The 14151-nt window shown below is 40.0% G+C and overlaps 1 protein-coding gene across 3 annotated transcripts in view; it reads left to right on the top strand.

Moving 5' to 3' along the window:
* Positions 1–14151, top strand: part of CARMIL1 (capping protein regulator and myosin 1 linker 1) — a 320425-nt gene that overhangs the window by 139760 nt on the left and 166514 nt on the right. For all 3 annotated transcript variants that reach the window (XM_068559097.1, XM_068559096.1, XM_068559098.1), the window contains exons 6-8: positions 7661–7758; positions 8095–8165; positions 8415–8488. In XM_068559097.1, the coding sequence (XP_068415198.1) occupies positions 7661–7758; positions 8095–8165; positions 8415–8488 (243 nt within the window). The remainder of the gene's footprint in view (positions 1–7660; positions 7759–8094; positions 8166–8414; positions 8489–14151) is intronic.

The following is a 14151-nucleotide window of genomic DNA, read 5'->3' as shown; positions in this document are numbered from 1 at the left end:
CATAGGCCCTGGTCAGTTTTTATAGAGACTCCTGGTAAAGAGTTTGGAATTTAGTAGCATTCCACTAGGAAGTCACTGTAAGATTGTAAGTAAGGAAAGACATGGTTCCTTATATATTTTATGGAAATTAGTTTTGCTTCTAGATAGAGTGGGTTGCGAAGGGGAAAGAGTAGAAGTAGAAAGCTAATTTGGAAATTATCAAAGCTAAGCTAATTTGAAAGCTAATAGCTAAAGGTAATGCTATTAGAGATAAAGATGAGAGCGACAGTAGATTTATTAAGATTTATTTTGGATATAAGACATGATGATGGATTAGGTAGATAGGTGACAGCAGTGAGGAAAGGGAAGAACCAAGGATGGCTCTTAGGTTTCTGGTTTAATAACTTAGTGACTGACACTACTTTTCAGTGAGGTGAAGAGGGCCTAGAGGAGGGTGGGGCAAGTTTTTTTTGGGGAAAAATTACCAACCATTTTGTTGTACGCATGCAAAATGTGAAATCTGGGGCATCTAGGTGGGGAAATCAGATAGGCAGTTAGATATGCTTGGAGGAGAGGTCCAAGTCTGGAGATGTTGCAAATGTGAGAGTCATCAGTGTAAAGAGGGTCTTGAATTCATGACTGTTGATAAGATCACCTGGAGAGAGATGTGGACCTAGAAGAGAAAATGTCCCAACGTTTAGAGGTCAAGCAAAAGAGGAAGAACCACAAAGGGAGCTGGGTTACTCTAGTTAGAAAACCAGAGTTTTTGGTGGATTCCAGTGGGAAAGCAGAGCCTGGGAGAATTTTCTGGAGGAAGGAGTGGGTGATTGCAGAATGCTACTGGGCATTGACTAAGCCAAGGGCAGAGAGGTGTCCAGTGGGCTGGCACCATGAAGGGCACAGACGACCTTGACCAGAGCAGTTCACGTGTTCTGATTGGGAGAGGCAGACTGCCGTGGCTGTAGGATGAACTCGGACGTGAGAATGTGGATGTGGTATGTGTAGAAAACTTCGTAGAGAAGTTTAGCTATGACGAGTATGAGGAATTGCAGGGAACTTCTGTTTGGTACTCAGAATGGGAGATATTGAAGTATATGGCTGTAACAAGGGGAATGATGTAGTAGAAAGAGATCGTTGCTGGAGACATTGGTAATAAACCAGCAATATCCTTGAGAAGGTAAGAGGGGTACAGATCACAAGACACACCTGACCTTCCTTCTAGCCTGGGCGCTGCTTGAGCAAAGGCCAAATTTTTTTCTTAATCTTAAGTCCCTAGCCCTTGGCACATAGTAGATAGTCACTGAGGTTTTGGATGAGCACATACATTTTGTGCTTCCTCTGTGCCTAGTACATTGTTGGGAGAGGTGCCCTGGGAGTGTATAAAACTTACAAGATGGTAGCTCTGCCCTCAAACCATGGACTCTTGAACTGAAAGTGATTGGGTGTAAGTGGGCGGTGAGTGAGTGGAGGCTGGGTGTGCAGAGGAGATCTACCTGGAAAGGATGGAGAGAATTTATAGGAAAGGGTAGGGAAAGGAGAGGCGGTTCAAATGAATGTACCAACGTGGAAGATGGTGTAGATTATAATTTAGAAAATGACTGGGCAGAGAATTTAAATAAACGTACTTGACTTCCATTTCGCTTTCTTACCCAACATGCACAGTTAGCTTGTCAAAATAAACTCTTAATATTTTGTGACTTGCATGTTCTGCCTTTACTCGTGAAGTTCCTTAGATTGTATTGCATGAGGTTGGCCGGGGAAATGTATAATTCTATTGGTGTTGGTTATTGTGACTAGAGAGAGTGGAAGGAGGAGGTAATCATACCCTTTCTTCTACGTTCCTAGTAGTCAGCGCTGTCAGGAAGGGAAATAGATCCTTTACGTAAATAATATAGAACACGCAAAAGAAAATAGGTCCCCGGTAATGTCATACGACCTACTCATAGTAAGTTGGAGAATATGATACTGTATTTGGAATTCTCAAGCCTTGTTTGAGTCATTTGTCCCATCAAATGTATTACCTGAGCCCATCGTGGGGCCCTTGGGTCCTTAGCCCTCACCTCCTTCCTTACTCAGGTAGAGCCTGATCATCGGGGAAAAGTCTGATGAGCAGATACCAGAAACTGGGTGAATCAGGAGGACAAACACAGCCAGGGCCTCAGTTAACATAATACGTTCTTGAATAACCTAAGGTTGGCTGTATATATTATAAATGAAATGATAACCTGCCAGGACCTGACTTTCTGGTTTTAAATATAATTTTGAAATAACATCCATGTTCAAAATCAAATATATAAAAATAGTATATATATCTATAAAATATAACCAATCCCCTTGACTATAGTCAAGAGAATGCTGGTAGGAAAAAAAAATGAAGAATTTTAATTAAAATTAAGTTTTTACACCTAGAATCTTCACCTCCCTGCTACATGTATGTGTTAGGATGTTTCTCTCTCCCTCTCTCCCTCTCTTCCCTCACAGAGTGCCATTTCCCTGTCCCCCCCCATTAAATAAGGAAAGTTTATTTTAAAATATAGAGAAAATGTAGAGATTCAAGAAGAAAATTTAAATTAAAAAATCAAATCACCATTAGCATTGTTTTGTCAACGTTCTCATCTTTGCTGTGTGATAGTCACTATCACTGGAGGCCTCATCTCTAAGGCAGTGATATTGGGAGGAAACTAGGGAAATATTTGTAGCCTAAGTGTTGTTTAATCCGTTTCACAGAGATGTCTGTAATGGCATTTCCCTTCAGGAAGCTGTTTTGTGTTATGGCCTTTAGCTTTTCCAATACCAAGAACCCTGGCTGTTTTCCAAAACCAAGCTAGATTTTTTTTTTTTTAATATTAAATTAAGTCATTAGGGCGAGTTAGAACTAATTTAGAAAATGCTTACTAGAGAACATAGATGAGTGAAATGTTTCCTGCCATCTAAGAGTTTATTGTCTAAAGGTAGTGTAAGAAAGTTCCACAAACAGTATCATGAAGAGAGTGAAACATCCTCAGATTTCAGAGAAGGGAAAGTTCCATGTAACTTGGGATGTCAAGAAAATAATGTTTGATTTGTGTCTGTTTTCCTCTTTGTTTTGAGAGGTGGGCTTTTGTTGGGGGTGAGCTCCAGGGAGAGTTCTGTGGGGGAAATGGCAGAGGTTGGAGGCTGGAGGCAGAGGCGAGGGCAGGTGCAGCTGTAACTTAACTTGCCTTAGGAGGACAGCAGCCAGCCTAAAGCAGTTAGAATTGGGAGCCTGCAGATATCACTGTGAGACAAAGGTAAGGCACACCTGGAGCGGGCCTGAATAAAAGCCTCTGGGATAGGCAGTAGGGAGCTAGTGAAGGCTTTTGAACTTTAGAATGAAATGACAGCTACACTTAAGGGAGAGTCAGTCTTGTAGCACTGATTTATGAACCTGGGGGAAGAGAGCCTCGAGGTGGAACTGGAAGGTGTTAAGATTGTCTCGTTACTTTAGGGGGCGAGACTCTTGGCAAGTTAATGCACTTCTCAATGCCTCAGTGTCCTCCTCTGTAAAATGGGAATAATGATACTCATGCAGTTTTGTGAGGATTAAATTAACTCGTGCTGACTGCTTAACAAGTGCTCCACAAGTCTTAGCTGTGTAGCCCGTTGCTGTTCTTACCCAGAGGCCCTGGAATGAAAGCCTCCACTGTTGGAAAGGAAATGGGTGACATCCGTAGGGAATTTCTTTGATGTTTATGATTTTTTATTATTATTACATGTTTCTATGTAAGTTGGTTGCATTTCTCTGCTTTGATTCTTGTTAAATGTGGCTCATAACACCGTTTTAGGTGACAGAACAGTAACCTTCTAACATGATTTTCTTCTAGGCTTTCATCATATTGGATTATTCTTTCACGTATGTGACAGTTTGAAAGTTGGCTGGGTATTAGTGTCAGTATGTTAGGACAGTGCGTCTTTACTACCATGATAAAAATGGAATTGCAAATCCCTTTTCAAGTCGAAAGCCGGTTAAGTATGAAAAGGTGAGGTTATTATAAGTGAAGAGAAGCGGCAAAATAGAAGTTTATGGTTAAACAACAGAAAGGTGCTTTACAGGCTGCGGCAGTTTCTATACTTTTCTAAAGCAGTAGGTAGCATTGTGTGGTGTGGTTTACGTCAATAAAACATGTCCTCTTCTGGAGACAACTGCCATATGGTACAGGATGAGCACTGGAATTGAATTTTTGATAAACCAATTAATTTACCTGGATTAAAATAATTTGCAGATTTTTTTCCCGTGTCAACAATTTAAGCATGAGATTTGCATAGAGAGCGGGCATGCTTGTCACCGAGTTCACTGTTCTTACCACATAGAACTATTTTCTGAGCCTTCTGTAAATTAAACGCACATAATGTAAATGTAGTTGGTTCAGCTGTATAGTGCCGCCTGTTAGTGAGTGGCAGGTTGTACATATCTGTTTGCTAGGATTTTGGTTTACCTCTTAGGGCACTTATTCTGACAGCAACTCCTTTGTCTGTCTGTCTGTGTCTGACACACACGCGCTCTTTTTGTGTGTGTATGTGTGAGCGGGTGCCCTGTGGTGCATACACAGATGGCTCTTTGCTGTTATTTAGCTACAGGCAGAACTCATGTGGGGTAGATTTTTCTTTTCCTCGTTGTCTCTGTCTAGTGTTAGAATACATAAGAAACAGTTGCCGCCTTCTGGAAGTTTAGTTCTTATGACTTTACCTCTTAGGTAAATAAATGCACTTGTTTCATGATACTCCTTTAGTTCCTGATACCTGATTTTTTTTCCTTCCTGAAAAAAGAAAGATGAAAACTGTTACAGAAGGGGAGCTACTTGGAAAAGCTCAGACTGATACTTTTGAAGGGTGGTTTGAAGTTTAGGGAAAATGCCAGGTGTAGCCTCCTCACAGCAGGGCCCTGTTTACATGGATGTCTACACTAGCCGCTTCCCTCACTCTCCAGATCATTTCCTCCTACTTCTGAGTGTGACTGTCCAGTGCTGTTTTTGGAGTAAAATTAGGCTCTGGTTTCTGAACCTGCCATAAGGATTAGTTTATTTCTCCCTATAATCCTAGACAGCCACCTTCCTATTCTTAATCCTACCAGCTTCCTGCCTTACTTTCTGTCTGTTTTGGACTAGCTCAACTTCATCCTGTGTGTTATTGAAACAACATGCCCTACAGTTCAGCTGAAATAAAGCAAGAATTTTAGAAGAGAAATGTGATCTCAGATGAAGTCAGACATAAATCCAGCTTGGTGTGTCCAAGGTTTACTTAATTCATCTGTGGAAATGCATCTGCTTCCAACCACTCTGCTCCTTCTTTACATAATATCCGGCTTCGCTGTCTTGTAGCCAGAAAATAGTGCCACTGCAATACCAGAATGATGGTATTGAACCACGATGAACCATGCCGATTTGCCAGATTCTGTAATATCACTTTCATTATGAACATCTTCTTTAACCCACAGTTGTCCCCAAATTGAGAACTTTTAGAATAAAAGAGAGTTAATCATATGTGTGTTCAGGTAAAATAGAGAAAAATCATGCTGCATCTGTAGAAGTCATGCATTTACACAAGAATTTGAAGGGATCACTGATATTTGGCATCAATTGGTGATACCTGCTTATGCTTCAGTCAAAAAAATTATAAAGAAGTAGGAGTATTTTTCAATGCTAGCAGAATGCTTGTATTTAAATGCTTGGGTATGTATTTGAAGTTTTTTCTAGGAGTAGAACAGGCCAACCAGGCAACTTGTCAGGCTCTAGCACATTTTATCTGGAATATTCATCCAATCAGAAAGTGGAAATAATTGGGACCATTCTCTTCTAATACTCTACAAGGTGATTGAAATTCTTAAGGATGAGCGTTATACACATAGCCAAAGTGCTTTAAATCATTAAAGAAAGATTAAAATGATGTTCAGTATGACTTAGTATGTTTATTTCACCACTTTGCACCCCGGGCCTGTCATGGTCCTGGGTGATTTCAACCTGCCAGCAGCCTTCCTCACAGCCCCTGACCTCTTCCCCTCCACCCCGCTTTACGCTTGATGGCCACACCCTAGACCTTGTCATCTCCTGGAACGGCTTCTCCTGGGGTGAAATCATCTTTTAGTCATCTCTCTCGGACCACAGCCTCTAGTCTTTCACTTTCTCTCCCTTGGCGGTACCCGTACTTGGACTTCTGGGGGGGCCTCCAGGCCACGGATCCCTTGGCTTTCCCCTTCTTTCCATCTCCTTCCTGCCTTCCCTTCCTCTCCTGACCGCCAAGCCCCGTGGTGTCCATCACTTCAGTGGGGCTCTGTCAGTATCCTCCACTCCTTCTGTCCCCACTGCTTTTCTGGCTCGCCTGCCTGGAAAGCCTGCATCCCTGCAGCAAGCCAACTGCCCTTTCTCCACACACATTTGGGCTGCTGGGAGCTGCAGGAGAAGATCACACAGCTGTTCAGCTTGGTGTCACCAACAATTCATGACCTTCACTCTCACTGGGCTCTTAACGTCCCCGGGAAGTTCTTTTTAATTTCTCAAGCTATTTTATCTCTTCATTTCCCAAGTTTGCCGCAGGCTTATCCCCCACCCCTGTAGATGTTTGTTTACAGTGCTATCTGATCATCTCATACTCCCTGTGTAGCCTTTCTGTGGCTCCTCGTTGCTCTGAGAATAAAATCCCAACCCCTTCCTTTGACCTCTGAGGCTCACTGTGACCTGGTTCCCACTTAGCTCCTAGATTCCTCTGTCATCCCCTCCCTACTACACGTTATTTGCTAACTGATTTGAACTGTGTTCAGTCTCTGGAAAGCACAGGCTCCCTAGGAGTTGTAGTCTAGGGGAAGAGAGAGTAAAAGGGACAGCTCTTCCAATATGAAATGCCCAGTTTCTTGATGGACATTTGTACTACTTGTACTATGGAAGGACAGAAGAGGAGTCATCTCTCCTTCTCGGCTGTGGTCCGAGAGAGATGACTAATTTTCAAGGAATTACCTTAATTTCTTGAAAATTAGTAATTTATATTTAGTGTACACATAATCTAATAAATTATTATTAGATAAATTAGATAATTTATTAAGTGGAACACACCATTTTCTAACTATTCTAATAAAATCTAATGTTGTGAAAGAATTAAACACGGAGAATATTTATATTGTTAGATACCTTTAGCTACAAATGGGCGTTAAATAAAGGGCTTTATTATTAAGTTCCTATAGCTCTCCAGCTCCTGGTACTCAAAAAATGAAATTACATTTACCAAAATTGAAGTGATACCCATCTTTTTTTTTTTTTTTTTGGCTGCGTCGGGTCTTAGTTGCGGCACACGAGATCTTCGTTGAGGCACGCGGGATCTTTTGTTGCAGCGCCTGGGCTTCTCTCTAGTTGTGGTGTGCGGGTTCCAGAGCACATGGACTCTGTAGTTTGCGGCACGCGGGCTCTCTAGTTGAGGTGTGTGAGCTCAGTAGTTGCGGCGCACAGGCTTAGTTGCCCCGCGGCATGTGGGATCTTAGTTCCCCGACCAAGGATGGAAGCCGCATCCCCTGCATTGGAAGGCGGATTCTTTACCACTGGACCACCAAGGAAGTCCCGAAACCCATCTTTGTTTAAAAAAAAAAAAAAAAAAAATGGTGTATCACAAAATAAATTTCTGAGTGTACTTCAGAAAACTTGATTTTTGAAATGTATCGTTGTTTTTGTTGATCTTACAGGAGAATCATGAAAAAAGTCTGCATGGAGCCATCTGAGCGACTGGCCAGTCTCCAGGCTCTGTGGGACAGCCAGACTGTGGCCGAGCAGGGCCCCTGTGGTGAGCATGCATTTTAAAACCAAAAAATAAATGGCTGGATGGCTGCCGTTTTGCCAGGAAGCGAAGTCTATTCCTAGTGTGCTACCGTAAAGGTACAATTACTTTTAAGGTGTAATTAGCACTGCACAGACTTTAGATTGGTGGACAAACATCCTATATTTAAGCTATATTGCATCCTGCTATGTACTTACTGTAGAACAGGGGGGAGAATCTTTGCTGTTTTCCCAAAAGGAGAGAATAATCAGCATTGTCAACATCGGCCATATTTAAGCTTTTAAATTTTAACTTAAAAAACATTTAGTCGAAAACCTGTCACATTTCTATTGTATAATTCAGGTGGATTTTCTCAGATGTATGCCTGTGTTTGTGACTGGCTTGGATTTTCATACAGGGAAGAAGTACAATGGGTAAGTGTATCTGTATGCATGCACACACACACTTTCTCACACACACACCTGGAGAATATTCCAGTATTTGACTGGCTTATTTCGCTGTCTCTCTCTTTTTCCCCCCACCATTCATTGCTTGCTTAAAATCTTCCTTCCTCAGATTACATAAAAATCTGCCTGTGTCATTGTCTGATTCTCTTTGCATCTCTCTTGCTTCCCTGATCCTCTATGGGGACTGTTTATATGACTGAATTATGTTTCAAATAGGATGTGGATACAATTTATCTGACACAAGACACCAGGGAATTGAATTTACAAGACTTCAGTCATCTTGACCACAGGTAAGCTTCTTTCTTTCCTTTCTTTCACTTCTGATTTTGCTTTCAGAGCTGCCCTTGTCTGTCGGTACTTACAGGTGTACATTATCTCCAGAGAATCCTTTTTTTATAAGGGGAATCAGGAGAACCTAAGAATCTCTGGATTTTGCCTTTTAAGTAAGAGTTTCCAGTGTGTTTATCACTACGACTGGTTTGGGATGGTGGTGCGTGAGTATACCTCAAGTCCAGGATTTACACTTATAAACTGTGGAAACAATTTAATTCTTAGGTTCTTATGCCAGCCCACAAATCTATTTAATCTACCCTGTATATAAAATACAGTATTATTTTGTCTAATTGCCATTTAGAACATTTTTCCATAAGGGAACTTTGTGCTAAAATCCTAACAAATGACTTTGAGTTTACAGTTCCTTTATTGGGGATGGCTAGGGTTTATATGCATATATTGGTGGAAATCAGTTTGCCAATATCTACCTTATGATAGTGATAATAAAACGATGAAACCTGTTACAAGTTATTTGAGAGACTTCTAGGTTTTAAGATGTCGACTTTACTATATTTAGGGCTGTGGCTTGTGTGATCAGGCCCCGGAGAAGAAACTTCATTCCGTTCCCCTTCTCTCTGTAAGAGCAGACCTAGCAAAGTGATTCTGATCCCTGACAAAGCTGAGCGTTGGAACTCCCCTGTCACCCCCCCCCCCGCCCCCTGCCCCTGGCAAGTCTTTCTAGTCATCTATCCCGGCCTATCTCCTCAACCCTGGAGATGCCGCTACTTATTTTAGGTGGGCAGATATGATAGCTCCATCGCAGTGAATCCCAGCTTGAGAAATCTTTTCTCTCTGTTTGGAATGCAGAGAGAGAAATCTGAGATTCCAGCTGTACCTTTCATGCCATTTGGACGATTGGAATTGTAAAGAGGAGAGGATGGTTGCCTCTTTTTAGCACCAGCATCTTGCCCCCAAAATACCTTGTCAAATTATTTTTCCACTTACCTGGAAGGGAGTCCAGGATTGTAGCAGAGTCCCCAAAGAGCTCTGGCCAACTGAATTGAGCAAAGAAAAAGTGTGCTGAATGGATATGGCCTCTGTGCACAGCCTGGGTCTACGGTGGACGGTGAAGCAGGCTCAGCTGTGTCTGTAGATGTGGCTAAAGCCTAAAGCCCCCAGTTCTCAAGCTCAGATTTGATTCCTTTCTGTGGAACAGGCAGTTTTCTCTTGCTTAGAGCCGTTCTCCCTCTTCCTATATTTGAGGGAAAGTCATACTCCCTCCTTAGGCAAGATGTTTCCTGTGTAGCTCATGAAAAAGTGAACTGAGAAACATAAAGGGGAGATATTTTATTCTGTAAGTATTTTTCAATAAAAACAGAAAATTGTATGTAGAATAAGATAGGAGTAGGTAGGCCTACAGTATCCAGTCTTGATGTTTTTGGTCCCAGGATCTCTTTATATTCTTAAAAATGTTTGCATTGTTTATGTGGGTTTTATCTTTTGGTATTTATCATACTGGAAATTAAAACTAAAATAAAAAGTTTATTAAGTCCTTTAAAAATAATATTAGTAAACCTATTGCATGCTAACATAGATACCATTTTTATAAAAAATAACTATCTTCCAAAACAAAAATCAGTCAGCATGAAAAGTGGCATCAGTTTACCGATTTGGCAGATCACCTTTTTTTTTTTTTTTAACATCTTTATTAGAGTATAATTGCCTTACAATGCTGTGTCAGTTTCTGCTTTATAACAAAGTGAATCAGTTATACATATACATATGTCCCCATATCTCTTCCCTCTTGCATCTCCCTTCCTCCCACCCTCCCTATCCCACCCCTCTAGGTGGTCACAAAGCACCGAGCTGATCTCCCTGTGCTATGCGGCTGCTTCCCGCTAGCTATCTGTTTTGGTAGTGTATATATGTCCAGGCCACTCTCTCACTTTGTCACAGCTTACCCTTCCCCCTCCCCGTATCCTCAAGTCTATTCTCTAGTAGGTCTGCATCTTTATTCCCATCTTGCCCCTAGGTTCTTCTGACCATTTTCTTCTTTTTAGATTCCATATATATGTGTTAGCATACGGTATTTGTTTTTCTCTTTCTGACTTGCTTCACTCTGTATGACAGTCTCTAGGTCCATTCACCTCACTACAAATAACTCAGTTTCGTTCCTTTTTATGGCTGAGTAATATTCCATTGTATATATGTGCCACATCTTCTTTATCCATTCATCCGATGATGGACACTTAGGTTGCTTCCATGTCCTGGCTATTGTAAATAGAGCTGCAGTGAACATTGTGGTACATGACTCTTTTTTTTTTTTTCATGACTCTTCTTGAAGTATGGTTTTCTCAGGGTATATGCCCAGTAGTGGGATTGCTGTGTTGTATGGTAGTTCTATTTTTAGTTTTTTAAGGAACCTCCATACTGTTCTCCATAGTGGCTGTATCAATTTACATTCCCACCAACAGTGCAAGAGGGTTCCCTTTTCTCCACACCCTCTCCAGTTATTTATTGTTTGTAGATTTTTTGATGATGGCCGTTCTGACCGGTGTGAGATGATATCTAATTGTAGTTTTGATTTGCATTTCTCTAATGATTAGTGATGTTGAGCATTCTTTCATGTGTTTGTTGGCAATCTGTATATCTTCTTTGGAGAAATGTCTGTTTAGGTCTTCTGCCCATTTTTGGATTGGGTTGTTTGTTTTTTTGATATTGAGCTGCATGAGTTGCTTGTATGTTTTGGAGATTAATCCTTTGTCAGTTGCTTCATTTGCAAATATTTTCTCCCATTCTGAGGGTTGTCTTTTGGTCTTGTTTATGGTTTCCTTTGCTGTGCAAAAGCTTTTAAGTTTCATTAGGTCCCATTTGTATATTTTTGTTTGTAGTTACATTTCTCTAGGAGGTGGGTCAAAAAGGATCTTGCTGTGATTTATGTCATAGAGTGTTCTGCCTATGTTTTCCTCTAAGAGTTTTATAGTGTCTGGCCTTACACTTAGGTCTTTAATCCATTTTGAGTTTAATTTTGTATATGGTGTTAGGGAGTGTTCTAATTTCATTCTTTTACATGTAGCTGTCCAGTTTTCCCAGCACCACTTATTGAAGAGGCTGTCTTTTCTCCGTTGTATAGTCAGGCCTCCTTTATCAAAAATAAGGTGATCATAGGTGCATGGGTTTATCTCTGGGCTTTCTATCCTGTTCCATTGATCTATATTTCTGTTTTTGTGCCAGTACCATACTGTCTTGATTACTGTAGCTTTGTAGTATAGTCTGAAGTCAGGGAGCCTGATTCTTCCAGCTCCGTTTTTCTTTCTCAAGACTGCTTTGGCTATTCGGGGTCTTTTGTGTTTCCATACAAACTGAAATTTTTTGTTCTAGTTCTGTGAAAAATGCCATTGGTAGTTTGATAGGGATTGCATTGAATCTGTAGATTGCTTTGGTAGTATAGTCATTTTCACAGTGCTGATTCTTCCAATCCAAGAACATGGTATATCTCTCCATCCGTTTGTATCATCTTTAATTTCTTTCATCAGTGTCTTACAGTTTCTTCATACAGGTCTTTTGGCTCCTTAGGTAGGTTTATTCCTAGATATTTTATTCTTTTTGTTGCAGTGGTAAATGGGAGTGTTTTCTTAATTTCACTTTCAGATTTTTCATCATTAGTGTATAGGAATGCAAGAGATTTCTGTGCATTAATTTTGTATCCTGCTACTTTACCAAATTCATTAATTAGCTCTAGTAGTTTTCTGGTAGCATCTTTAGGATTCTATATGTATAGTATCATGTCATCTGCAAACAGTGACAGCTTTACTTCTTCTTTTCCGATTTGGATTCCTTTTATTTCTTTTCCTTCTCTGATTGCTGTGGATAAAACTTCCAAAACTATGTTGAATAATAGTGGTGAGAGTGGACAACCTTGTCTTGTTCCTGATCTTAGTGGAAATGGTTTCAGTTTTTCACCATTGAGGATGATGTTGGCTGTGGGTTTGTCATATATGGCCTTTATTTTGCTGAGGAAAGTTCCCTCTATGCCTACTTTCTGGAGGGTTTTAATCATAAATAGGTGTTGAATATTGTCGAAAGCTTTCTCTGCATCTATTGAGATGATCATATGGTTTTTCTCCTTCAATTTGTTAATATGGTGTATCACGTTGATTGATTTGTGTATACTGAAAAATCCTTGCATTCATGGGATAAACGCCACTTGATCATAACGTATGATCCTTTTAATGTGCTGTTGGATTCTGTTTGCTAGTATTTTGTTGAGGATTTTTGCATCTATGTTCATCAGTGATATTGGCCTGTAGTTTTCTTTCTTTGTGACATCTTTGTCTGGTTTTGGTATCAGGGTGATGGTGGCCTCGTAGAATGAGTGTGGGAGTGTTCCTCCCTCTGCTATATTTTGGAAGAGTTTGAGAAGGATAGGTGTTAGCTCTTCTCTAAATGTTTGATAGAATTCGCCTGTGAAGCCATCTGGTCCTGGGCTTTTGTTTGTTGGAAGATTTTTAATCACAGTTTCAATTTCAGTGCTTGTGATTGGTCTGTTCATATTTTCTATTTCTTCCTGGTTCAGTCTCAGAAGGTTGTGCATTTCTAAGAATTTGTCCATTTCTTCTAGGTTGTCCATTTTATTGACATATAGTTGCTTGTAATAATCTCTCATGATCCTTTGTATTTCTGCAGTGTCAGTTGTTACTTTTTCTTTTTTATTTCTAATTCTGTTGATTTGAGTCTTCTCCCTTTTTTTCTTGATAAGTCTGGCTAATGGTTTATCAATTTTGTTTATCTTCTCAAAGAACCAGCTTTTAGTTTTATTGATCTTTGCTATCCTTTCCTTGATTTCTTTTTCACTTATTTCTGATCTGATCTTTATGATTTCTTTCCTTCTGCCAATTTTGGGTTTTTTTTTGTTCTTCTTTCTCTAATTGCTTTAGGTGGAAGGTTAGGTTGTTTATTTGAGATGTTTCTTGTTTCTTAAGGTAGGCTTGTATAGCTATAAACTTCCCTCTTAGAACTGCTTTTGCTGCATCCCATAGGTTTTGGGTAGTTGTGTTTTCATTGTCATTTGTTTCTAGGTATTTTTTGATTTCTTCTTTGATTTCTTCAGTGATCTCTTGGTTATTAAGTAGTGTGTTGTTTAGCCTCCATGTGTTTGTATTTCTTACAGATCTTTTTCCTGTAATTGATATCTAGTCTCATAGTGTTGTGGTCGGAAAACATACTTGGTATGATTTAAATTTTCTTAAATTTACCAAGGCTTGATTTGTGACCCAAGATATGATCTATCCTGGAGAATGTTCCATGAGCACTTGAGAAGAATGTGTGTTCTGTTGTGTTTGGATGGAATGTCCTATAAATATCAATTAAGTCCATCTTGTTTAATGTATCATTTAAAGCTTGTGTTTCCTTATTTATTTTCATTTTGGATGATCTGTCCATTGGTGAAAGTGGGGTGTTAAAGTCCCCTACTATGATTGTGTTACTGTCGATTTCCCCTTTTATGGCTGCTAGTATTTGCCTTATGTATTGAGGTGCTCCTATGTTGGGTGCATAAATATTTACAATTGTTAATATCTTCTTCTTGGATTGATCCCTTGATCATTATGTAGTGTCCTTCTTTGTCTCTTGTAATAGTCTTTATTTTAAAGTCTATTTTGTCTGATATGAGACTTGCTAC

The sequence above is a fragment of the Eschrichtius robustus genome, chromosome 12, assembly GCF_028021215.1.
Source record: "Eschrichtius robustus isolate mEscRob2 chromosome 12, mEscRob2.pri, whole genome shotgun sequence".
Classification (NCBI taxonomy): Eukaryota; Metazoa; Chordata; class Mammalia; order Artiodactyla; family Eschrichtiidae; genus Eschrichtius; species Eschrichtius robustus.
Note: the sequence above shows the minus strand (reverse complement) of the source record. Positions and strands in the feature narration are given on the sequence as shown.